This window comes from Sapajus apella, unplaced genomic scaffold (genome assembly GCF_009761245.1).
Source record: "Sapajus apella isolate SASKATOON/1434 unplaced genomic scaffold, GSC_monkey_1.0 scaffold6, whole genome shotgun sequence".
NCBI classification, from domain to species: Eukaryota; Metazoa; Chordata; class Mammalia; order Primates; family Cebidae; genus Sapajus; species Sapajus apella.
This window is the reverse complement of record NW_022436946.1, coordinates 31,595,427-31,620,997: the sequence shown is the minus strand read 5'-3', so window position 1 is coordinate 31,620,997 and position 25,571 is coordinate 31,595,427. Positions and strand designations below refer to the sequence as shown.

The 25,571-nt window shown below is 37.9% G+C and overlaps 1 protein-coding gene across 1 annotated transcript in view; it reads left to right on the top strand.

Moving 5' to 3' along the window:
- The window catches only part of SLC35F1 (solute carrier family 35 member F1), a 415,311-nt gene extending 390,554 nt beyond the window's left edge, over positions 1-24,757 (top strand). The window contains exon 8 of the mRNA XM_032274949.1: positions 21,352-24,757. Within this exon, the coding sequence (XP_032130840.1) occupies positions 21,352-21,576 (225 nt within the window). The 3' untranslated portion in view covers positions 21,577-24,757. The remainder of the gene's footprint in view (positions 1-21,351) is intronic.
- Positions 24,758-25,571: the final 814 nt, after the last annotated feature.

The window sequence follows — 25,571 nt, the reverse complement described above, 5'->3', positions numbered from 1 at the left end:
GCCATCTGTATTTCTTGGCTCATGGCCCCTTCCTCCATCTTCAAAGCCAGCAGTATGGCATCTTCAAATCGGACTCTGCCATGCCTGCTTTCCTCTTAGGGACCTGCTGTTATATTCAGCCCACCCAGATAATCCAGGATAATCTCCTCACCTCAAAGTCCACATCTGCAAAGTCCCCTTTTACCTTGTAAAGTAACATACAGGTTTCAGGGATTAGGATATGGACATCTTTGGGAGATTATTATTCTGCCCAACCCAATGGAACTAGTAATAATTCTACCAGGACAATACAGGTATGCTGACTGGAAGCCAGGCTGGCTGGGATGTGTGGACATGCAGTTCAGAAGCTGTGTCTGGGCAATGAAGACATTCTCTGCCTACAGACACTGTGACTTGTTGAATTCCCTAACTGATTTTTAAAATAGTCCTGGTTTCTTGCTAGTATGTGATTTTAATAAAGAAAACACTAAGTGATGTGGAGAGAGAATAAACTGGAGTGGGAAAACTATTTCAGCATCTTCCACGTAAAGTGTGAATTAAGCAGTATGGTGTGGCCAAAAGAGCATAGACTTCAGAGTCCAAGGAGCCTAGATTTCAACTGTGGCTTCTGTGTCTGCTTTAAGTTATGTGGGCCAGTTACTTATTCTCTTTAAATTTCAAGGTGATGAGATTTGCCTTATGGAGTTTAGAAGGGATTAAATTGGATAATGTATAAAAGGTGACCACAGTGATATAGTTCTCTGATTAAACATATGTTTCAGGATTAGTAATTCCTATCGCATTACATTTTTGGACTATTAACCTTGTTTTAAGATTTTGTAACTAGATGTAGTGCTTAACAATTTCGTATGAGTTCTCTCCAACTTTTTTCCTGTTTGAAAAGGCAAGCCTGGGGTCTCATGTAGAAAATATTGTATTAGTCACTTTCAACTGAATTCTTTGATTCCTTTATTGCTTACAATAGAATTTTTAGGTGACAACCAGAAATATAAAACATCTGAGGGTTGTTAAAGTAAAATACCCATCAGTTCTTTCACTGTATGCCATCGTGTCCTGAACATTCTTCAGGAAAATAGCAGCCGACATGAACTATACAGAAAATTCCTTTTTGCCTGACATTTAAATGACAATGGCTTATTTCATACCTTTACTAGTACCATGTCAAGGCTTAATATTGCTGAAGAATTATCGTAATAAAGTTGAGGGGAATTTCATGAGAACATATTATTTTTGTAACTTTATTAAAACAAACTGGAAATTAATAACAAAAATGAACATCATGAGTACTCTCCAAGTCCCCTTTAAGCACTTCACTTGGGCCATTGGTGTATATGGCTCTCCATGCTAAAGAGCCTGAAACCACAGATCATCTATTTGAAGAATATCTTAGGAAGGTATGGGCTCCATAAAACTGTTCTTGCTCAGGAAAGTATTTTTATCATACAAATAATTACTATCAAAAAAAGAGTTTTCAAAATCATTTATCCAAGAAGGCAACTCCAACTATTCTGGGTAATGTGATTAGTGTGGACTTTGTAGGATTTCATATGCATGTTTCCATTAGAAAACATTCTGCATGTCTTAGTCTCATCTTTATACCAGATAATTTTTAAATAATTGCTGTGAGTTATAAAATAATCAGAAAAGTTTTTAAATGTGAGCAGCCTGTGCTGGCAATCCCGGTGACATCCTATGAGGACAGGTGTAGAGCTCCATGATCCACCCTGACCCTCCTCGTCAGCTCCTAAAATTACATCCCACATGTGCCAGCTTCTCTTACTGTTTTGTTGTGGTGGTTGTTACAAGAGATTTGGCAAGCAAAGTTTAATGACTCTGGACCTGAGGTCATTATAATAACATATTATTATGCATTAAATTTAAAAGAACAATATCCAGATGATATTTATTTATTCTGTACCCATGATGTGCCAGCCACTGTTTTGGTGCATAACTTTTTATTTATAGGTGAAGATGACAGAAACACCAAAGATCACCAGGCAGATTAATGCAAAGGATAAGGTTCCAAAACACTAAAACTTAGTAGATAGCAATTTCAACCATCCTTAACATCTGAGTCCCAATGCCAGAGAGTTTGCAGAGATTGGAAACTTTCATTAAGAATGGAATCTTTCATTAGACATGAATCACAATCTTGAGCCAAGCAACCCTGTTGATCCTCTGTGGCAGTGAGCAATCTCAGTAATGTCACTGCACTTGAAAAGCCAGGGCAGGCAGCCTTAACCTGTGGCAACTGATGAGCATAATAAAAGATAAAAGCAATTCTTTACTTCTTACTTTTTAAAATGCCCTCATAAGTATAGCCTGTTTGGTTTCTTGTATGTAAAAATGACGTCTTAAACAGCTATGGATGTTAAGCTCATAGTGCCCAATGTAATTAGAAGTAGGAGATTTAAAAATTAATATTTAGTATTTTATGACTCTTCAATACTTTTGAAAGTATTGCTGGTGAGAAGAGAATTAGGGAAACTGACATTTCTGAAGCCCAAAGCATTTTACATGGAATACCAAGGAGAAAGAGCAATGAATGTTTGACTTTAGCTTTCCCCTGCACAGTAACAGTACAGCTTTTGAGTTTCCATCTTGCTGAATACGTTAAGTGTTGCTAGCTTCTAGCAGTGGGGAAGGGATGCATTTCCTTGCAACCATTCAGGAACTCAGGTGCCTTCCATTTTGTGGCTCTGCCATCCTCTAAAGCAGGAGTCAGAAAACCCTAACCTCTGAGCCACCCCCTATTTTGGTAAATAAAGTTCTATTGGAGCACAGCCATGCCCATTTCTTCACATATTATCCTTGGCTGCTTTTGTGCTACAATGGCAGTGTTGAGTAGTTATGACAGAGTATATGACCCATAAATGCAAAATAGTTAATACTGTCTAGCTCTTTAAGAAGTTTGCCCATCTCTGGGGTAGGCACTTGGAGTCCTCTGAAGGACTCCTTTTTAGGCAACCTGGAGACTTTTATACTTGTGTCTAGAGTGGTGTGTCTGTAGCCCCTCCCATTCTCTTGGCCAGAGCTCAGTCACATGGCCACACCTGATAATTGCAAGGGAGGCTGGGAAATGTAGTCAAGCTATACAGGAAGAAAAAGAAATGGGTTTAGTGAAGAAGTAGTTGGTCTCTGCTATATTAGCAGTTTCCATTTACCTGAAATATGAGAAGGATTAGAGAAGCTGGGAATACATTGTGAGGCAAGCCCAGAATTATAGCCAGAAGCCAAAGTTCCTTCTACATAAATCTATTTGTAAACTCCACATCACAAAACAAATATTTTGAACTCACATCATCAGGATAAGCTGTGAGGAAAGATTGAACAGACTAGAGGTACTGCAGAAGTTTCAAATGGAAAGGCTGTGATTGGATTGGGGCATAGCCAGGAAAAAACAGCTAGTTGTCTCCCAGGATAATGCCTGGGATGTGTTTGTCACCAAAGTGAACAGCCCAACCACATCTTGCCCATTCAGTCACCTAATTTTGTCAGCAGATCTGTTTGGATCCATCTTCCATGGACCAAAATACTAATAAACCAAGCTTATAGAAATCAGAGTATCAGTTTGCTAAGATATAAAATAAAGAGTGGCTCGAACATTAAAGGCTGAAGCAGAGCCACTGCTCTACACATCTCTAGGGGCCACCAAGGACTGAAGACTTTTTTCCACTCTATATTTAAAGTTTTGGGAGTTTTCATTTACTCTCTTCCATGAAAGATGATTAACACTGTCCTCCTTTATTTCCTGACTTTTACTATGTTGTTTTTATATTGTCAATATTTTAATAGTTAATTTCTATAAATATAATCCCTATGGTTTTTAAACCATATTTCCACACTTACTACATTTGTTTTACCACCAGTCTCTGAAATATAGGTTCTTCTTTTCTGAATGTATTTTACTTAGTCCCTTTGTAGGCTGGATTTGATCACCACTGGTATTGTCAGGAAGCAGGACAGCTATGTATGGTTGTACAGGCTGTGCACAATGCAATTTGTCCATTTGTAGGGAATATGTTTCCTATAATGGGAAAGCAGATGGTCATCAAGCGTCTTGTTTCACTGCAGAAGCGCCATTGGGTTAGCAATGAGTCTACCAGGAAGTGTTCATAGGGGTTGCATTTCTAAGTCTTTACTTCTTTGAAAAGATTTCTAGTCTTTCAATTCAAAGGATAACTCTATCCTAGGTTGCATTTTCCTTTTCTCAGAACATATATATATATATATATATATATATATATATATATATATAGTTGAGCACTGCATCCTGGATGTTTGTTCCCTCAAAATATCATGTTGAACTGTAATCTGCAATGTTGGAGGTGGGGCCTTGTGGGAGGTGTTTGAATCATGGGGGCAGATTCCTCATCAGTGGCTTGGTGCTATCTTCATGGTAATGACTGCATTCTTGCTCTGTGAGTTCACGTGAGATCTGGTTGTTTAAAAGTGTCTGGGGTATCCTCTTTGCTCTCTTGCTCCCTCTCATCATGTGACATTCCTGTACCTACTTCAGTTCTGCCATGATTGTAAGTTTCCTGAGGCCCTCACCAGAAGCCAAGCAAATGCTGGTACCATGCTTATACAGCCTACAGAATCATGAGCCAAAATAAACCTCTTTTATTTATAATTGTAAATTATCCAGTCTCAGATATTCCTTTATAGCAATGCAAATGGACTAATACACACCCAGTCCTTTTTCAATATCGTGAGTTGCTGGATTTTTATCATGTAAGGAGTTATGTGACTTACTTTTAAAAAAAAAAAAAGAGCTCACAAGTATTATATCTCAGGGTTCTCTTTGCCTGACAACATCACGAATGTCTTTACATTTGTAGGTCTCTTGACCTATGATCCATCCCACTCTCAGGAGTATAATCCCCTTGTGACCTTATTTCCCCTTGAACTGGGGGAGTTCAGTTGCTCCTCTAGTCCACCACAAATCTCCAGATAATGGTAAGCCCCAATGACTCCCTGCATCTCCAAGAATCTTAGGAAGTACATAATGATTTCTATCCCTGACATCATTTTCTTTACTGTTTCCTGAGTTCACCCAAACAGCTCTTCAATCAATCCTCTCCAAATTGCAAAGTTCTCTGTTAATCTCCAGAGCCAGCCAACTCAACTTCTTTCTGCTGAGTGACTTCTGGTAGGCAGTCCTGGGTTAGCAACAATGCTGAGTCATACTAGAATCTCCCAGACTATTCCTTGACTAACTTTTCAAAGTTTATGCCATACAATTATACCCTTTTTCTTACTTGGTTGCTGCCAAAACATTGGCTGGTTTTGACTTTAGAGTTCATTCCGTTACATACTGCTCTCCTCTGACATCTTTACTCAGAAATACTTTAATTGGGCTGGCATGGTGGCTCATGCCTATAATCCCAGCACTTTGGGAGGCTGGGGTGGGAAAATTGCTTGAGCCTAGGAGCTGAGACCAGCCTGGGCAACATAGGGAGACCTCATCTCTACAAATATATATGTTTTTAAATTAGCCAGGCATGGTGACATGCAACTGTGGTCCCAGATACTTGGGAGCCTAAGGTGGGAGGATCACTACAGCCTTGTGGGTCGAGGCTGCAGTGAGCCATGATCACACCACTGCACACCAGTCTAGGCAAACAGAGTGAGACCCTATCTCAAAAACAAACAAACGAAACTTTTTACTGGCATAGTCACATGCATACTTTTCTATATAAACATTTAAGCAGGCAAGTGTTTGTGTCCATAGAGACATGTCTGAAAGGATGTTTATGAAAATGTAAAAGTTTCCAAGGGCAGGCAGAATGGCAGCATTGTCATGAGTTGTTACAGCATGGCCGTGAATTCCAGCTCCTCCACCTACCAAGGGGTCCATAAATTTGTTGTGCCAAGGCTCCGTTTGGCAGTCAGATGAAGCCTAGAAATCTCTTCTAATAATGTTTTCAAATGCCTAAAATAAAATATTTGGGATTGCAAAACCAACTATATTAAAATAACATTATCAGAATATTTTTTAAAGTGATGATATAGTAATATACAAATCACAATATCTAGAAGCAGACCTATTAACTACTGTCATTTCAAAGCAGTGATTAGCATAAGAGATATTTGGAGAGATCTGCAGTGATTGTAGTGTGAAGTAAAAATATACACTGTATATGATTTCTCTTGATGGAAAAGACTAAAGTGCTTCTAATATTACTGAAGCTCAATGCCTGCATTTGCAATTGAAGAATTTCTAAATGTCAGTTAGAGATCAGTGAAAATAAGGGTCCAGGTTTCTCATCCAGGTTCACACACCCCATGAATTCTATACAGGGACCCCTGGTTAAGAATCCCTGAAACAACTAGTTACACAGCCTTGTGCAAAAGTTACATCACTAAACTGCAATTTTCCCACCAAATGGGGGTCATAATAGTATCTCTCCCATAAGATTAATTGTGAGGCATATATAAAATGTGCCTGTAAATCATTTTCTGCAATATCTGGCACACTGAATGTTCAGCAAATAATGCTGTTATTAAGGCTGGTAGAATTGTTAGTACTATCAGCCCTCTGTATCCACGGGTTCCACATCCATGGATTCAACCAACCATGGATTGAAAGTAATTAAGGAGAAAAAAAATTGCATCTGTACTGAACCTTATACAGACCTTTTTTTCTTTTCATTATTTGATAAGTAACACAAAATAACAACAGTTTACATAGCATCTGTATCGTAGTGGGTATATTGTAATGGATATTACATGTACTCTACAGCTGATTTAAAGTATACAGGAAGTCATATACAAATACTATACCATTTTATATGAGGGACTTGAGCATCCACAGATTTTGGTATCCAAGAGATTCTGGAACCAATTCCCCATGGATACTGAGTGATGACTATACTTATATTTCATGTTCTTCACACTTTTGAGTATTGCATAAATTATGTATTGCTAAAATACGATATGAACATTTGTTACATTTACTTTTATAATCACAAAACAATAAAATTATTTTCAGTTTGAAAACAAAGCTAGCAATCCCCTTGAATAAGAAGGAAATCTAAATAGGAATCTCTGCCATTGAACAAATGGACAAAATTATAACAGACACTGGTTAGAAGATTAAAATCGTTTATGATCAGTTTTAATTGACAAAATATGAACAAAAAATATTTTTGTTTCTGTTTCGACTATTTTTATATTTAAAAGCTCTTCACTCATTCGATTGCTAAGTACTAAATTATAGTCATATGCCCAGTTTCCTTCTCATTTGAATTATTTTTAAATGGAGTTTGTTTTTTAAATAAACACATTATAGCCATTCTGTGAGGCCTCAGGTTTACCGATATGACTCAATTTAATTGGAATGTACATGTTGGTGACCAGTTTCACACCCAGTTCCTTTAGGATGCTCATGAAACCAGGCATTCCAGGTGTAGGAGTGTAACTGTGTCCCATTGCTCTGTGGAGGTTTCAGTAGTTATGAATTCTACTGGTGTTTCGTTTGTGTTCCAACCAATTCTGTCTTCAAGTGAAAGGACTGGCTTTATGTTGGAAGTCAGGACTAAGCTCCAGCCCTACAGGCCTTGTGGGGCTCCTTCTCTGTTGGGTGCTGTGTCTCTGCTGCCTACTGTAGAGCCTGGCACAATAGGTGTTTGGTAATTATTTTTTGAATGAAAGTTTTATTTTCACAGGTAACACTGAAGTTTAATCTTTACTTTCTAGGCTGAACATTATCTACAAATTTTCACATTGGAAGCCAGAAAGATTTTGATCAATGTTGAGTCTATGTCTGAAGTTGATTAAATCAGCTGAAAAAAAAAAATTCAGATCCCACGCAATAGTGAACCACTGTCTTGATTCATTCTTTGATTGAATTGATGGATTGCTTAAGGAACATCTCAAGGGAACATGGAAATCAGAAAAAATCCGTTAAATACCATCATAACTGTAGGCAGTGTAAGGGGAGTATGAAGAAATGGAGCTCACATTAAAGGCTGAACATTAAAGGTCTATTGGTAGACCAGCAGTCAGCAAACTTTTCCATGAAGGGCCAGATTATAAATATTTTAGGCTTTGTAGGTCGTAGGGTCTCCATCACAACTGTACAACTCTGCCATGGACATGGCTGAGCTCCAATAAAACTTTATTCACAATACCAGGTAGATGCCAGATTTGTTAGTTTTCTGACCCTTAATGTAGACTGTAACTGTCCTTGCAAACTTTTCTTTAGTCTTTGGCACCAGAAAACAACCATTTCTTCTACAAAGTGTGTCATTAATAAAGCTGCCTAAAGGTCGAACCTATACACAAAATATTACAAATTACTTTGCACTTCAAATGTGCAAACTTGTTTTCAAAGCCAATTGTAATATTTCTACCCAGTTTTAAGTGGAGTGCCTTTCCCCATGTGAGTTTTTGGGTGGCATCTAAGGCCATATCTATTAGTTTTGTTATAAGAGTATCTGTAGCACACACACAATGCTATGAAATATCTTCAGTTTAATAATTTATGGTTTTCATTACTTATAAGGAACGAGTTGGAACCAATGCAAACCATCAGCCCTGAGCTGAGATGTGAGAGAGAAGGAATGTTAAAGCAGCAGCTTACAAAGAACAGTGAACCATTTGGGAAGCAAAAGCAAGGGAGACAGGGAGAAAATTCTAAACTGATTTCATGCATATAGTGCACCCCAGAAGAAACCATTTCAGGTAATAACAGTAATATTATCAAATTAACTTTTCCCAGAATGATATGTCCAGAGAAAAGAGACCATTATACACAAAGGCTAATTTTACAGCAAAGAAGTCCTTTCCAAGTTACAGGTCTTTTTACAGCTTGATGATGTCTCATGGTGCCCATCCTCCTAAAAATTACATAGACACATATAGATGGTTATGAATATATTGGTTCATGAATATCGAACTTAGGGGTCTCCTCTAGATTTTGAGGACAAACATTTTTTATGTAATAATAGCATAACTCAAAGTTCACTTTGTTTTCAAGTCTTAAGACATTAGACAATTTAATTTTTATAATAATAAGTATAAAGTTTAATTTTAAAAAGAAAAAGAAACTAGCAATGTTGTTGAATGTCTCAGTTACATCTTTTTCTACTACTCTATGGACTTCAAGAACTATACACTACTGTGAAAATTCAATAGTAATGACATTGTAAAGTTTTATTATGGAATAACTCAACTTTCTGAGCCCAATGCCCTTACTTCTCCATGATACTCTGGAATTTAAAAGTGAATATGAAGGCTATTTGAGAGAAGGTAGCAACTATTTATCAGGAACCAAACAGCTTATTTAGAAAAAAAAATTAAACCTATAATATGATTTTTTCTTGACAGCTGCCATATCATAATATTCTTTACAAATAACTTATTCATCCACTTATTTCATTTTTTTGGCTTTCCTGCCACCACCAGGTACATGAAAGGGAAAAAAATATAGAATTCCAATACTGATGCAGGGCAGCACATTTTTCATTTTGTCAAGGGGTTTCCTCCTTCCCCGAGCTGTGATAGTATTTCCTGATGATTGTTCATTGCTATAAATTGAAAAAGAACAGCTTCCAAGTTTATCAATAATCCATTAAGGATGTTTCGAGAGATGTTGAATTAAAGTTGAGTCCTTCCCCTATGCAAAAGAAAGATAGATTGCCCTTAGAAGCTTGAGTATAGGGAATGGAAGAAACAAAAAGAATTACTACTTTGTAATGCAGCTAACAAAGTAATTAGGAGAGAGGGAAGAGAACTGGGCCAAGGGTCAAGATTTTGGGGCACTGTATCAGCTGTCACTACAAGATCTGAGTAACTGCTAAACCTCCTAGTACCATGCTAAACCTCTTGATGTTAAGGAAGCCAGTGTTGTGAGGAGGTTTAGTAGGTACTCTACTTCTCTGAGGAATTGGTGTTTTAAAAATAGAATGAAATGATATATTCAAAAATATTTTGGAAGCAGTAGACTGCACCTTTGTTTGCTAAGAAGATCATACCTAATTTAGAATTGTTATTCATTGTGCTTTCCTGAATATTGTTTTCTTACAGTAAGAGAGAGCAAACTCTCTGGTGTCTCTACTTAAAATGGTACCAATCCTATCAGACCATGGTCCCACTTTTATAATTGTGTTTATCCTTAATTACTTCCTTAAAGGTCCTATCTTAAAGTACAACCATATTTGGGGTTAGGCTTCAACATCTGAATTTTGGAGAGACACAATTTAGTCCATAGCACAAAGGATAATCTCTCATCTCAAGATACTCAATTTAATCACATCTGCAAATACTCTTTTTCCAAATAGTGTAATGTTTATAGGCTCCAGGGATTAAGATATGGATGTCCTTTGGTGGACTATTTTTCAACCTACCACACCAAGGAAGCAAAGTGAATCGTTATAGTTACTCATATATGCTCATAGGTGCTCAAACATGATTTGTGCCAATATAGAATAGTTGCTCAAAATTGATAAATAACATAAACAGAGTAGAAAATTATGAGAATTCCTGTGACTTATGTAATTATGCATTATAAAAATATCTCACTTGGGAGGCTGAGGCAGGATTGCTTGAGACCAGGAGTTTGAGGCTATAGTGTGTGATGATCTCACTTGTGAATAGCCACTGCATTGCAGCTAGGGCAACATAGTAAGACTTCATCTCTTAAAAAAAAAAAAAAGAAAGAAAGAAAAGAAAAGAAAAAAGAAGAAAGAAAGAAAGAAAAGAAATATTGAAATAAACAGGTCCAAACATGGAATCTATAAAGCAGAGGTTGATTATTTCACTGATGAAAATGCCTTTCATTCCAGATGGGATGATTGTTCTGTTCTTTTTTTAAATAGCCAGTTCCATAAATGCATTTGCAATTCAAATTGATTTGTGGTGAACTTTTCAGAAAAGCATCTGAGGAAGATTTTTATACCAATCTTGGCTTTAGAATTTACTCTTTGTGATGTAAAGATAACAATCACTGACATTTGTTTAACTTTTAGTATTATGTGGCAAGCACTTACCAAGAGTTTTGTATCTCATTTCATTTAACACTCACAATGATTCCATATCGTAGGTGCTGTTATTGTCCTTAGTTAACTGATGAGTGGCCTGAGGGTTGGAGATACTAGGAACGCGTCCAAGACACAGCAAGGAAGAAGCAAACAGGAATGTAAATCCATGATTTTGATTCTAGAGCTCATGTCATGAAATACCACTTGATATTCCCTGAAAAAATATCACTAAATACTCCACTTCTAAAACTTAACCACAGTGAGAAATTGTTACAGAAGTTTACATCAGAGCCAAAGATCTTTAGTGTCACAGATTGTCATGTTACCAATTATATTAGTCAACAGAGAAACAGAATAAACAGGAGTGTGTTTGTGTGTGTGGGGGGGTGTTCAGAGAGAAAGGGAGATTGATTGATCTTAAGGAATTGGTTCATGCCACTGGGGGCTGACGAATCCAAAATCTGCAAGGATAGACCGCAGGCTGGAGATCCAGGAAAGAGCTGATACTGTTGCTCAAGTCTGAAGGCAATCAGGATGTACAATTTCCTCTTCCTTAGGGGTCCTCAGTCTTTTTTAAAGACTTTCAACTGATTGGGTGAGCCTCACCCCACCCACATAATGGAGGGTAATCTGCTTTACTCAAAGTCTACTGACTTAAATGTTAATCTCATTTTAAAAATACCTTCACAGAAACATCTAGGCTGGTGTTTGGTCAAATATCTAGGTACTGTTTCCTAGCCAAGTTGATTCATCCAATTAACCATCACAAGTTCATCCCTCTTCAACCTGGCATCAATTACACATGTCTTTACATAATAATCTCTAAATAAAGACAATAAGAAGGTACTATATTTGCCTAACATGATATGACTATCCTGCATACAACTGAAAACACACTAACTCTTGCCTTAGGTATAAAGTCCTTAGATGATGACATTTACTCTTTTCCCTCATATCCTTTAATATGATATAAAGTCAGTACATCTTATGTTATAAAATAAGGAGACAATAGGAAGAAAAATATATTTGCTCTATATACACACACATAAATGTGTTCATAACAAGGAATAAATATTTATGACAATTACAGTTCTCGTTTCTGTAACTGGTCACATGATCGTAGCTGGTATGTTCTTCCATTGTGGTTTCTGTGTTCCCTTTGCCTTCAGCTGGTCATTGTTATTTACCTTGTGAAGTGACCCCAAAATTTTATTTCTGAATGGTCAGAGACACTAGTAGTACTGGCTGGATTGGGTTGTCATTTCCATTGACTTTTATCACAGGGCATGATAATCCTAAGGGATGCTCTGAAGGATCTCCTCCTGTATGCCAAACAGGCTCTTCCTTACCTCCCTGGTAAAGTAGTAGTCCAGTTTCCCCTTGGTAACTGACATCAGTCATCCAGCCAGCACTGAAACTCCCTTCTTTGCCTATTGTTTCAGAAGTCCGAGGAGCCCAAAGTGGCCAGGTGACAGCCTTAACTTTCAGTACATGGAAGCTTTGTTCTGTCTTCTGGCAGAAGCGTTCTTCTCTCTGATACTAAAATTTTAAGATCAATAGAGCTAAGGTTGCAGTGACAGGAAGCAAAAGTTTTGCTAGTGGCTAACAGGACTAATACCAAATGATGACTCTTCCATTTCCACCCCTTGATTCTATTGTAATGGGGCAGGAGTCTCTGGGATCTGCTGAGCTGCTATACTACCACTTCTACAAACTCAGTTTTTTTCCCTGGCTTTAAAATTCAGTCTCTTACAAAATTGCTCCAGCCCAGCATGTACCTCTGTGTTTAGCAGAAGGAAAATAGATACCTTGGGATGCAAGAGTCTAAATGGAGTGAAGGCCACTGCTCAGTGTGCCTCCCACGCAAATGTAATGTCTTTTTGACTGCTGATAAGAACGATACCCGGAAAGGTGACATAAATGAGCCATTGAACTGCCTTTGTTGTAACTGAGCCTATAATTAACACTTCCACAGAGTAAGCCCCTCTGTTCCACTTCTGGCTTGGCTATGATGGCCTCCCTTTTTTGCTGGAATGCAGAAAATAGAAATCTGTGTGAACAAGGATTTCTATCAGTTCATCAGACCGAGTGAAAATGTCTGTTTGTCATATAAAAGATAATGGCAGAAATCCATTTTTAGCTCCCGATTGCTGTACTCATGTGTGAAATTACCCACAGGGGAAGATATTTGCCTATAAAAGAACCCTTATTGGCCTTAGATGTGATTGGCTGCACAAATTATACTGCCAAATGAATTGGTTTTGCAAACTAAACAGAAGGCCTCATAAACCAAACTGGGATTGCAGCTCAGAGCACAGCCTTGCCCTGGGTGATGCTATAGGCACAGAGAGGCAGGGGCCCTGGTTGCCACTTATTTTTGCTTTAACAACACAATGCTTGGAGAATAAATTATTTCCCAAGTATTTAAATCTTAGCAATGACTCGGTTTTCTGATATGAATAGAGAATCCATTTGGCATTCCAACTAAGGCACTCATTTGTTTATTTTTGTCTTGATTAAATTAACATGAATTGGGATTCAAATTCTCAGATTAGAGAAAGAATGGGAGGTAGGGGTTTGTGGGGGTCAGTATTCTTAGTTTCTAAAGACAACTGATTTTGGTATTTTTCAGTAGATTGTGTAGATTTCCCACGTTTCATATTTTGCATTGAATGACCTAGAAGAAAGAAATATTGCAATATTTTACCAGAAAAATTTAGTCTTTTTCTTCCCTAACAAAAAAGGAAACAAGAAAAAGAAGAAAAAGAGGAGAAATAAGGGACATGAGGAGACAGAGAAATAATTGAGGAGTTTGGAAGTAGAAAGCTCTGGTCTCTTCAGGCAATTTATTTCCAGTTCAGTAAACTCAGAAGCCAAACTTTTGCATTTTTAATACACTTCATAATAATAAAAATGATCTTGTTAGTTTAGTGCAAAGCCAAAATTAGGAGGTCAGGCATCAACTTGTTTGTGTTGGTTTTTCCATGGAGCCAGTTCTGTCTAGTTGTCTTGGCCTGCATAGCAGTTGGCTCAGGCCCAGTGGCAATAGATCAGGACTTGGCAGAGCTTTTCGTCACAGGGCCTTAACGTTACAGGCCACAGCTTACAGCATGCTCAGCACTGACCAGCATCCTCTCATCTTGCACCAAACAATTGTACCCAAGCTCCAGGTATGGTCCTCAGCCCTCTGAGCAGCACAGGACTGCCAAGAGATGAGCTGTATTGTCAATGCTGATTGTCCTCTCCCTCCCCATAATGTCCTCTCCCTCCCTGTTCATGCAGAGGGTTGGCTTCATTCCTTCCAAGATAGTTGCCAAAAGGTCCACCCTTTAAGTCACATATAAAGTGGGACTCCCCTTTCAGCTATTCTTCACTGTAGCAGCATTACATTGAATGAATGATTCACTCTTACTTGGCATGTTACTTTAATTTGTCACTAATGGATCTTTAAACTACTCTGGTACCCAGGACCTCCAAACTGGCAATCTGCTTCCATTTTAAACAGAATTGTGCTTATTTATTCCTTCTTGATCTAGAAGTTTGAGTTAGTGTGTAAGTTGATTTATTTTCATATGTGCATTTTATTTCACGTATGAAAGTAGGGAAGTAAAGGACACTTTGTCTTACATGGCAAAGAACAAGCAGGACAGGTTTCACAAACTTAATTAAAAGTCTCATTTTTTTCCCAGGAATAATGTGCCTGTTGAAATTACCAGACCAATCTCTCTATGTGGAAATTCTCCCCAGCAGCTCTTAAACCCACATTTACTGGGCTGTGCTGACATTGAGAATGACCAATCACTGCCAGGTGTTTTTCTACTTACCCTTGGTAGCACTGATTTTGAAGCCACTGTTAAATTCGCAGATTCCAAGACTCTACCCTTATGGATGTTTTCTGCCAAAGAGTTAAAAAAAAAAATGGGAAAGTTTAATTACATCTGTGTCTTTATATATATATATATGTGTGTATATATATATATATATATATATTTTTTTTTTTTAATTGCATTTTAGGTTCTGGGGTACATGTGCAGAACATGCAGGATTGTTGCATCGGTACATACATGGCAATGTGGTTTGCTGCCTCCATCCCCATCACCTATATCTGGCATTTCTCCCCATGTTATCCCTCCTCAACTCCCTACCCCCTATTGTCCCTCCCCTAGTCCCCCCACCAACAGACCCCAGTGTGTGATGCTCCCCTCCCTTTGTCCATGTGTTCTCATTGTTCAACACCCGCCTATGAGTGAGAACATGCAGTGTTTGATTTTCTGCTCTTGTGTCAGTTTGCTGAGAATGATGGTTTCCGGGTTCATCCATGTCCCTACAAAGGACACGAACTCATTGTTTTTTATGGCTGTATAGTATTCCATGATGTATATGTGCCACATTTTCCCTGTCCAGTCTATCATTGATGGTTATTTGGGTTGATTCCAGGTCTTTGCTATTGTAAACAGTGCTGCAATGAACATACATGTGCATGTGTCCTTTATAAGGATAAGATTTATAAGAACAATTTATAATCCTGTGGATATATACCCAGTAATGGGATTGCTAGGTCAAATGGAATTTCTATTTCTAGGTCCTTGAGGAATCGCCACACTGTCTTCCACAATGGTTGAACTGATTTACACTCCCACCAACAGTGTAAAAGTGTTCCTATTTCTCCACATCCTCTCCAGCATCTGTTGTCTCCAGATTTTTTAATGATCACCGTTCTAACTGGTGTGAGATGGTATCTCAATGTGGTTTTGATTTGCATTTCTCTAATGACCAGTGGTGATGAGCATTTTTTCATATGTTTCTTGGCATTTTATATGTCTTCTTTTGAAAAATGTTTGTTCATGCCCTTCACCCATGTTTGAATGGGTTTATTTGGTTGGTTTTTTTCTTGTAAATCTGTTTAGTTCTTTGTAAATTTTGGATACAAGTCCTTTGTCAGATGGGTAGATTGCAAAATTTTTTTCCCATTCTGTTGGTTGCCAGTTCACTCTAATGGTTGTTTCTTTTGCTGTGCAGAAGCTCTGGAGTTTAATTAGATCCCATTTGTTTATTTTAGCTTTTGTTGAAATACTTTTGGTGTTTTAGTCATGAAGTCCTTGCCTATGTCTATGTCCTGAATATTCTTGAATTCATTTCTGTGCAGCCTCCTTATGCAGTTCATGGACCAGTTTCAACTCTTGCCATTATCATGTTTCCAAGTAGTATGCCTATTTCAATGACAGACTCATATCCAATAGAGTCCCCAAAGGTAACATGTCTTTTGAAGTTTAACAATAGTAGCATCTTTGAGCTGTGGTGTGAGGTATTTGTTGTTTGCTTCCCCTGCTCATCATAGATTGCCTTGGGAACATCTGAGGGCTTGAAAAAATTAGGCTTCACTCATGTGTGGTACATGAGAAGCCATGGGGGGCAGTGTTCTCTTAGGCTACTCACCTGTGCTCAAAGAAAACAAGCATTCATTATAGGAATGCAATTTCAGAAGGCAGATCGTATCAGGTCAGCAGAAGGGGCCCATAGATATGATAAGAGAGAGTGTGTGTATTTTTTTTTAAGAGACAGCTTGTCACCCAGGTATAGTGTAGTGGCAGGACCATAGCTCACTGCCGCCTCAGACTTCTGCCTCTGCCTCCTGAGTAGCTAGGGCTATAGACATGCATCACCACATCAAGCTAGGAGCCTTACAAAAGCTGTATTACACGGAGATGTATGCCTAAAGGAACGCTTTAAGGTACACTTCCCAGGGAAAAAGGAGAAAACCAGGCCCACTGTATAGTTGATACATGCATTCAGTAAAAAGTCAAGCTGAAACCCAAAGTCCTCATTGCACCTCTCTAGGGATCACCTATGTTCTCCTCTGCTGACCTCTGCCATCTTTTCAGTCAAGCTAGAAAAAGAAAGTTGCCCTTGAAGCATTGCCCTCTTCTTCACATAGTCTAGTCAATGTATTTATAAATGTACTTTGGAATGACTTTCAAACCACATGGTTTTCTACTTGTATAGATTTAGATCCATTGAAGTCATTGGTTTATTAAAATTCAACTTAGATGTTTAATGCCAAAAATAAAATGAAAATTTGGTCTGTGATGTGCTGAATGTCACATTAACCAAACAGCAATCAAACTGACAGGCCAGCTTTCTTTCTAAGAGCTAGGTTTTAACTCTGGTTGGAAGTTAAAGAGCTTTGTACAGGCTTACTATCCTCCAAGCCACCCCATCCTGTATAACAGCTTGTGTCTCAGTCAGATTGTTTTAAGCAGCACTCAGGGATTTCCAGTGTGTACAGTGAGTGCCTTCTGACCCTTGTTCTCAAAGAGACTCATGAAGATGGAAAAAGACAGCAGCAAAGTAAATTGTGTCTGCAGTGTGGTTGTGTTAATACAGGATGTATCCTTTCTCAGATTCTTAAAGTTTCCAGTTAGATACAAAGCAGGAAAAAGCGTGTCTGCAGCACAGTTCAGACAGCATACTCTGATGGCTGCAGTTTGCAAAGGGGAAGATCTCAAAGTACACTTTGGACAGCAAGCAGCTCCTGCTCTCCAGTGGAGACAGTGAGCCTCTGCCTGAACTTCCCTTACCTGTAACTCATAGACAGCTTTCAGTCCTCATCGTTCCAGAGAAGTTCCTGGTCTCTTTGCTTGGGGAGCTAGATATAAGTATTTCTTTGCAGATGGTAAGTTAAGCAGCTTAGATTGTACAATATTTTTGTCTGATATTTGATTGGTTTTTGAAATGAATGCCCTACAAGGTAAGTATCCCCAGCATCCAGAACTGGGGATCATTCTATTAGGTACCCCTGATTCTATTTTCTTTTTCTCAACCTAAAAAGAGGGAAAAATAAAAGTTTTTTTTTTACTTTTATTTTTAAAAACCTTTCTGTCAGCATTTATAATACTCAAAATTTATCCTGATTAATCATCATGCTTGCTTGTCTTTTGTCTTTTTGGGTTTGTATATAAAATAAAAACTCTCTCTATCATTTATTAATAAAGCCTCTTGGGTAACTTCCAAGATGCTTCCATCATATAAAATCCCATGCTATCTATCTTTGGAGCTATTTTTTGACTGAATTCCATATGAATTAAGTAGAAGTGCACTAAAAATAAACTACATGTTATTATGCTAAAGCTGTGTCCCAAGAAAACAATTCTGTAACGAATTTCTCACTCAACCTAATGGTTCCATGTCCAAAAAAGGGATGATCCTTTAAGCAGTACATTAAAGTATCATTTCTTACAATGGCGAGGGCATTAGCTTTACAAAATTTAATAGTATATTCTTTGTCATATTGATCAAGTCAGAATATGAGATCTAAAATCATAAATGGAGAGGAATGCAATCCTTCTACCTGGATACTCTGCATATGATCCTTTCCCGTCTCTACCACTGCATTATTTCAGTTGCCAAATCCGGCCCACCCCAAGTTTATGACATTTCCTATGCCAGTCCACAGATCAACAGCCCTGAGTCTTCTATCCAGACTAGCTTTCTTCATTGTCTCTTCCAATTCATCATCCTATCACACTCCTCTGACTGACCCCAGGTTTGAAGGTGATTTTTGGAGTCAATCATTGTAGATTCATACTATGACTTCCTTCTTAACAGATTTTTGTTTAGCATTTTATGTACTAGAAAGGCATTGTATTATCTGGTTTAAAGATAAAAAATTTGAAATACTCCACTGGTACAGGCTGATTTTTTATTATGTTTCTTTCTTTAGTCTGAAACTTCCCCATAAACTTCTCCATTATTCATTCAAGATAAAAAAACAAATGGCAAATAATAATGCTTAGTAGATGTCTACATTGACATCTACTAGGCATTGACATTGGTCAAACAAGACGTAACCTCGCAATCAAGAGACTATTGAAAAAAAGACAATTTAGGCCAGGCACGGCGGCTCATGCCTGTAATCCTAACATTTTGGGAGGCCAAAGCAGGTGAATAGCTTGAGTGCAAGAATGCAAGACCAGCCTGAGCAACATGGCAAAACCCTGTCTCTACAAAAAATACAAAAATTAGTCAGGCATGGTGGCAGGTGCCTGTAGTCCCAGCTACTTGGGAAGCTGAGGTGGGAGGATCACATGACTCTGGAAGGTTGATGCTTCAGTGAGCCGTGATTGTGCCACTGCATCCAGCCTGGATGACAGCGATGAAACCCTGCCTCAAGAAAAAAAAAAGACAATTTAATCAATGATTATAACAGTTTATTATAACATATATCAGTATTACAATGATTAAATAAGTACTATAGTAATAACAAAAACAAGAATGAAGCTAATGTGAATTGAATGTTTACAGCAAGATAGGAACTATGATAAGTGTTCTACATGCCTTCTATTATTTAATCTTTATAACCACCCTATACTAGGTGTGCTTTACTGATAAGGAAGCTTGGACCTGGAAAGGTTAAGAAATGTGTCCAGAATTGCAGTTGGAAATTGGTCGAGCTGAGGTTTGAAGCCAGCTTGGTGGTTAGAATGCAGTGATAGCTATAAAGTGCTCATTCGGCATCTCTCTACTTCCATATGCTGCAGCAGAGGCAGGTTCACACCTAAGGCCCTTTGCTTGAAACTAGAGATGTATGGGCAGAGTTTTGAAAGTGAAAGTAATTAATAAAATATTTGAAATGATGGTAATGTTAGGAACAGACCTATTTCATTCACCGAAGTTTCGGGTAAAGGGTTAAGCTCCTGAATATGGAATTTAGGAAGCAATTTTGGGAGTAAAGAGGTTTTCTGAGATCATACACGATTGTACTGTTAGTGATCTTCTTTTTCTACCATTTTATTTTACAAATTTATGAATCCAAGAATAAGGCACATTTATTTTCATTGGGAAAAGTGAATTAATTATGTCAAGTTAATTAAGTGAAGCTGTTACAAGCTGAGTCGAGTACATAAATCCATCTGAAGTGGGGTTATCATATAGTTTTAATGTGGAAAATAAAGGAATTGAGGGACAGGGTGTGGAGTGCCCTAGAAAGAAAATCAGAAAAGCATCTTTAGTTTAGCTCCCTTGCTGCTGCAAAAAGAAAGAAAGAAAAAAACACTGTAGCAGGGACATTTAGCATCAGGGATACCTTTTTTTCTGAGCCATTTTCAAAACTCCCCTTCCTATTATTGAACATATATTTATGATAGCCTTGTAACTTACTTCATAGAATCTCCAGGTCATTTTCCTGTTTTCCTTTCTTCCAACTTCCAATTAATTTTTGTCTTTTTAGCAGTTTTTAGTTCTTTCAGGACAATAAAATCCTTTTCTCCCCGTGAATGCAGGATGTGGTCAAGACTGGGATATTAGCTATTGACTCAAATGTGATATGGCATGCTGTGTAAGTGCATTGTGTTGTTTTTGTCTCTCTGTACCTGTTCAGCCACTGAGACAATTAAGTCCTCAATGGTAGGGATCAACATATTTTTCATTTCTCTTTCCCCAGTACATAGTTCAATGTCTGATATAGAGAAGGCATATAAGAATCTATTCATTTAATGAAGGAGTGAATGAAGGAATGAATGAATGAATGAAACACTAGAGATGGCAATATTCATATTGTTACCGAACTCTTTCCCCAGTAACTACTGAAGTAACTACTTCCAGTGTAACTACTCAAGAAGGTCCAGAAGTCATAGTTTTCCAAAAACATATGTAAATTCTTGGGACTTGTATAAACTAGTATTTTATCTCCCTCCCCTGCCACCAAACTCTATGAATTGCCAAGCAAGTAGATTAGGAAGCAGAATGTTGTATATACAGCCCTGTTTGGTTTTGTTTATAGATTAGTGGGGCAGAATGGAATGTTTTACTCTTTCTTTCTGTACAAGGATAATCTAATCTTGCAAAGATACTTACCAAAGTCAGTAACAATTCCTACTAGGAAGACAATTAGTGTCTGAAGTGGATTAAGGTGAAATGAGAGTGCCCTGATGCAGCTGTCAGTGAGGAGTTTGTTGTTTATGGCTTTGTTACACCCTAAAGGGGATATCTATATTTCCACTAGGTTTAATGAAGCCACAACCAATCAGCTTTTTATCGAGTGGATACTGGAGATTTTTTGCTTTTAACCTGATGCATTTTAATTTGTGCTTAACTAGTTCTCCCGCTATACCAGATCCTCAGATTGGCACTTTAGACATGATTAGCTAAGTGTTCCTCTGTGTTACCCACAGGTCTACGAAAAATAAGGGAAATCAATAAGACTGAGGCAGTTTAGGATGAGAAAATTCATTCTCCATCAAGGGTATTGGCCGGCTTATCACACTGCCTGTTCTGAGGGGAAGCAGCTCTGCTCATGTCTTTGTGCCTCATTAATGTGTCAGTGGTTCTGTCTGGGCTGCCAAATGACTTTACTGTTGTGTTTTTTTAGTTTTCAGGACTTTATCTCCTGTCTTTCTTCACCATCCTCATCGGGCTGGTGCTCTATTCCTCCACCTCCACCTACATAGCCCAGGACCCCCGGGTGTATAAGCAGTTTCGCAATCCTTCAGGACCTGTTGTGGACTTACCGACCACAGCTCAGGTGGAACCCTCAGTCACCTACACCAGCCTGGGCCAGGAGACTGAAGAGGAGCCTCATGTTCGTGTGGCCTAGAATGAGGCCCGCCCTGCCCACCGAGGCCAACTCATTGGCCATGTTTTTGCCCATCATCTCTGTATTGTACATAGAGAAAGGTATTTACTAGGTGCAGTTTACACAGGTGGACTGCAAGGTAGCAAATCCTCCAAAAGTTTGTGAAAGAAACAAGCTCAACATCACTGGAGACACAGGCTCCAATCCACCTGACTTGGAAAGATGCCTAGCTAATGCGTATCCTGATCACAACTCCCCTGCATTCATTACTGTGAAAATTTTTGAATCAAAAGCAAGTATTATTGTTATTACTATTTGTATTATTATTGTTACTGTTATTACACCAACTTTCAGGAGGATGTTTTGTACTCCTGATGGAAACTATTGCCAGACCCACATGTAATCAACATAAATCCCACTTTTCTATGGCAATTCACTTTCTAAGAGTCATACTTTATTTTTTTGCACAGACTATATGAGTGATGCATGCCACAGGAGCTCCACCCCTGAGAAGTTTCCTTATCCTAGGGACCTGGTGGCTAATGGTTTCCCCTGTTACCTGTTGGATTGCCTGCTCAATAAGTATTTTGTGCTATGACCCTTGTGGGGAGGGGCAACTGACCATATAATTCTCTATTCTAGGAATAGATATAAAACAAACATTTTAGCCTTTTTATATTTCGATCTCTGATTACTCCAGGCCATTGCCTTTCTGTTGTGCCACGTGATTCTGCTAATCAAGCCCCTGTAATAACAGGATAAGGACTGTTCTATTTATGTGACTTTTGGGAGCCCCCAAAGATAATATCATTTGCGTTTGGGCAATATATAATTTTCAAATCTTTCTGCCCCTCCCTGTAGTCTCTCTTCAAAAACTATCTTTTATTTTTTTTCTAGATGTCCTTAGTGATAATATGGAAATTAATCAAGGCACTGGAAAAAGCCATGATCCTCTGCTCTTTTTATTTTTTTTCTAAACTTCCTTAGTGATAATATGGAAATTAATCAAGGCACTGAAAAAAGCCATGGTCCTCTGGCCTTTTAATTGTGTGACACCCTTTTTGAAATGTACCAGCATGAAAATTACCTTTGTTGTAGAAAATCATTGGTTGTGCCACCTCCTAACAAAGTCAAGGTGTTGATGTGGAGCAGTATTTGAAAATGGCTTAATTGATCTGGCCTCTTTGCGGTGGTAACGATGTCACCATTGAAAAAGTCTGGCGTTTTGGTCATATTGGCATTCATTCAATAGCAGAGTATATTGACATGACATTCTTATGGATACAGAGAATATTGCAGGATCCTGATAAGACTTTGAGCGATATGTCACTAGTCTAATCTGTTGCCCTTAAAATAGCCCTTTTTTCAAACACAGGAAATTAAGAAACACCACAGACCTCTATTATTTCGAATAGATTCTATGTGTCAGTATGTGATGTACTCTTTTAGTTTGGCTGACTTCAATAGCATTCAAAAAGATCCTCAATGGAGTGACAGGGTTTATAGGGGGAAAATACATGTTTAGGAGACATTGGGCAATTCAAGTCAATGTATGTTGCACAAGCAAGCAAAGCAAAACACCACTGGGGTCTCTGGAAAGCGAAAGGACAGACTACAGTAGAAGGACTGATCCCAGAGTGCCTGTACAAGGCCTAAATCTGGCAGGCAAAAGCATCCAACACTGCCTGTCAGCACCCACACCGCCTTTTGGCCTGCCTTCTACACAGGGTGAGTGGACCTACCCTTGGAGATGGAGAAGAAAAATTATCTTCTCTGATACTCAGATGTGATGGTCATCTCAGTGCAGCCCCCTAGGAAGTGTGTTTTATTTTCCATGGGGGAAAATATTAATGAAGTTCTATCAACAAAACAACTTTGCCAATATCTTCTCTCTGCTACCTTTTAAACCAATTAAATACCTTTCTCTGAATATTTTGTCCATTCAGATCCGAAGACCTTTAAAGACTGTGGTTTTATTTTTGTGTTTACATTCCTTTGGTTTGCATAATTTGATTTATTGCATTTTTAGTATTTATTTTAAGCCAGATGTTTTCGTCTTTGATTCATTTTTATGACATTAATTTGTAGACACTTAGTAAAGTCTTATGAGAAGCAAGTGGATGAAATTATTTCCACGTCCATTCAGTAGACTGGAATTTTTTAAAAATACAAATTTCCAAAAAGTTTGCAATCAACAGATGGCTAAAGGCTGCCATCTGAATTATTTTATAGGATATTTTAATTGACTCCATTGTATGGAAACCAAGTGTGAATGTTAAGATGAATTTACTGTATACCCTTTATCATTCAGTGTCCTTGTACTCAGACTTTCATGTCCCTGAGTGACCTCAATGTGTTGGTTTGTCTCCATTTAGAAAGGTTGATAATATATTGAATTGTTCAAGATCAGGAGTTCCAGACTGACCCTTCCAGAAAAAAAGTTGCAAGTTGCAAAGAACAAATTCTTTTTCTGTATAAAAAACATTGATCCTTTGGGAATGGGGTGGGAAATGGGATTAGGACAACATTAACTTTAGCTATTTTAGTTTCTGAGCTTTCATAACCTCAGTAGACACCAGCAAAAATTTCAGTTGTTCAGTCCACCACCAATCTCTCCTCAGTGAATAAGACTTTAGCAATTTGTATAGAATTTGATCAGGTAAGAGCAAACCACAATTCTCCTAAACCCTGCTAGAGATTAAGTGGTGGTTCTCACTTCCTCAATGAAAACTTCACTGGGGACAGAGCTTGCCTTGGTCAGACCTTCCCACAGCTTCAGACTCAAATACATGACCAGGTAGACCAAGCAGTGGAAAAAATTTGCACCACCGTGTCCCATGAAATTGTTTCAATGTTTAGTTTAGATATTGCTAACTTGTGCTATTAACCTTTTGACAAGCGTGTAGTATTGTTTTTTCAGTTTCTTTTTGATTTATAACCATTTAGTAGTCCCCAGCTAGCTACCAGTACAGATTTTACCCCATGGGTAGGATTCTATTGTTAAGCCACATAACAAAGCACACTAATTCTGACAACACTGCAAATGGAAAATATGAACCAAAAAAAAAAAAAAATTTACACCGATGAGTTCAACAAACTGTCCATTTTTGATATTTGCATGCTCCCCTATGGACTGGCTGTGGCAATGTAATGCCTGTATAATGTTTTCAAATAAAAATAAATGCTTTATGAAAGCAGTGAATTCTTGGTTTCCTTATGTGTTTGTTTGCACTATGACAACCATGGAAGCAGCTCCCTTGGGATGCTAGAAATAGCAACAAAAGTAGATGGCTGGGTACATGTCAAAATAACCAGAAAGAAAATATTTCCAAATTAGGAAGGGCATAGTTGGTCTCAGAACTGTAGTTTCAAAAGCCAAATTAAACATGTTCATAGTTTGTAAAGTTAATTGCTTATCTTGGTATATAAGAATGCTCTGGGGCTTCAAACCCACACTTAAAACACATGTAAGACAATATAAATTTACCCCCAATAAGCAGTTTCTCATAAAAAAGAAAGTTCTGTGTATGCTGGCCTTGGCACACAAGATTTAATGGATGAACATTGTTCCAGAGTGCAACATTTATAAAGCAGAGGCTGCTCGTATTTCTGCTCAGAACTTACACAGCATCTTATAATCATCCCTCCTGCACTAACTGCTGTCACTTTGCAACCCCCTAAGTACCTAGATTGTAAATACATATTCTTGTCAATTTTTGCAATCAGACCTCAAAAATTAAATGAGCCAAGAAGACTGTGTGTCTGAGTTATATATTAAGAAAAATTTTTAAAGAAAAACATTCATTTTTCAGGAAAAAAATGAATTGTAGCACACTAAGTGCTTTATAAAGTGCTCTCAGGTTGAGATCCATCATGAGCTGCTTTTATAAATAGAATAGCATGTACTTAACATAAATAATTTGCTTGAGAAATGTGACTCTCAGTTTAAATAAGTTTTTTCCTTGAAAAAATGTAAATGTATTGTATTGTTTACTTACATTTAGGTCTTTGATCAA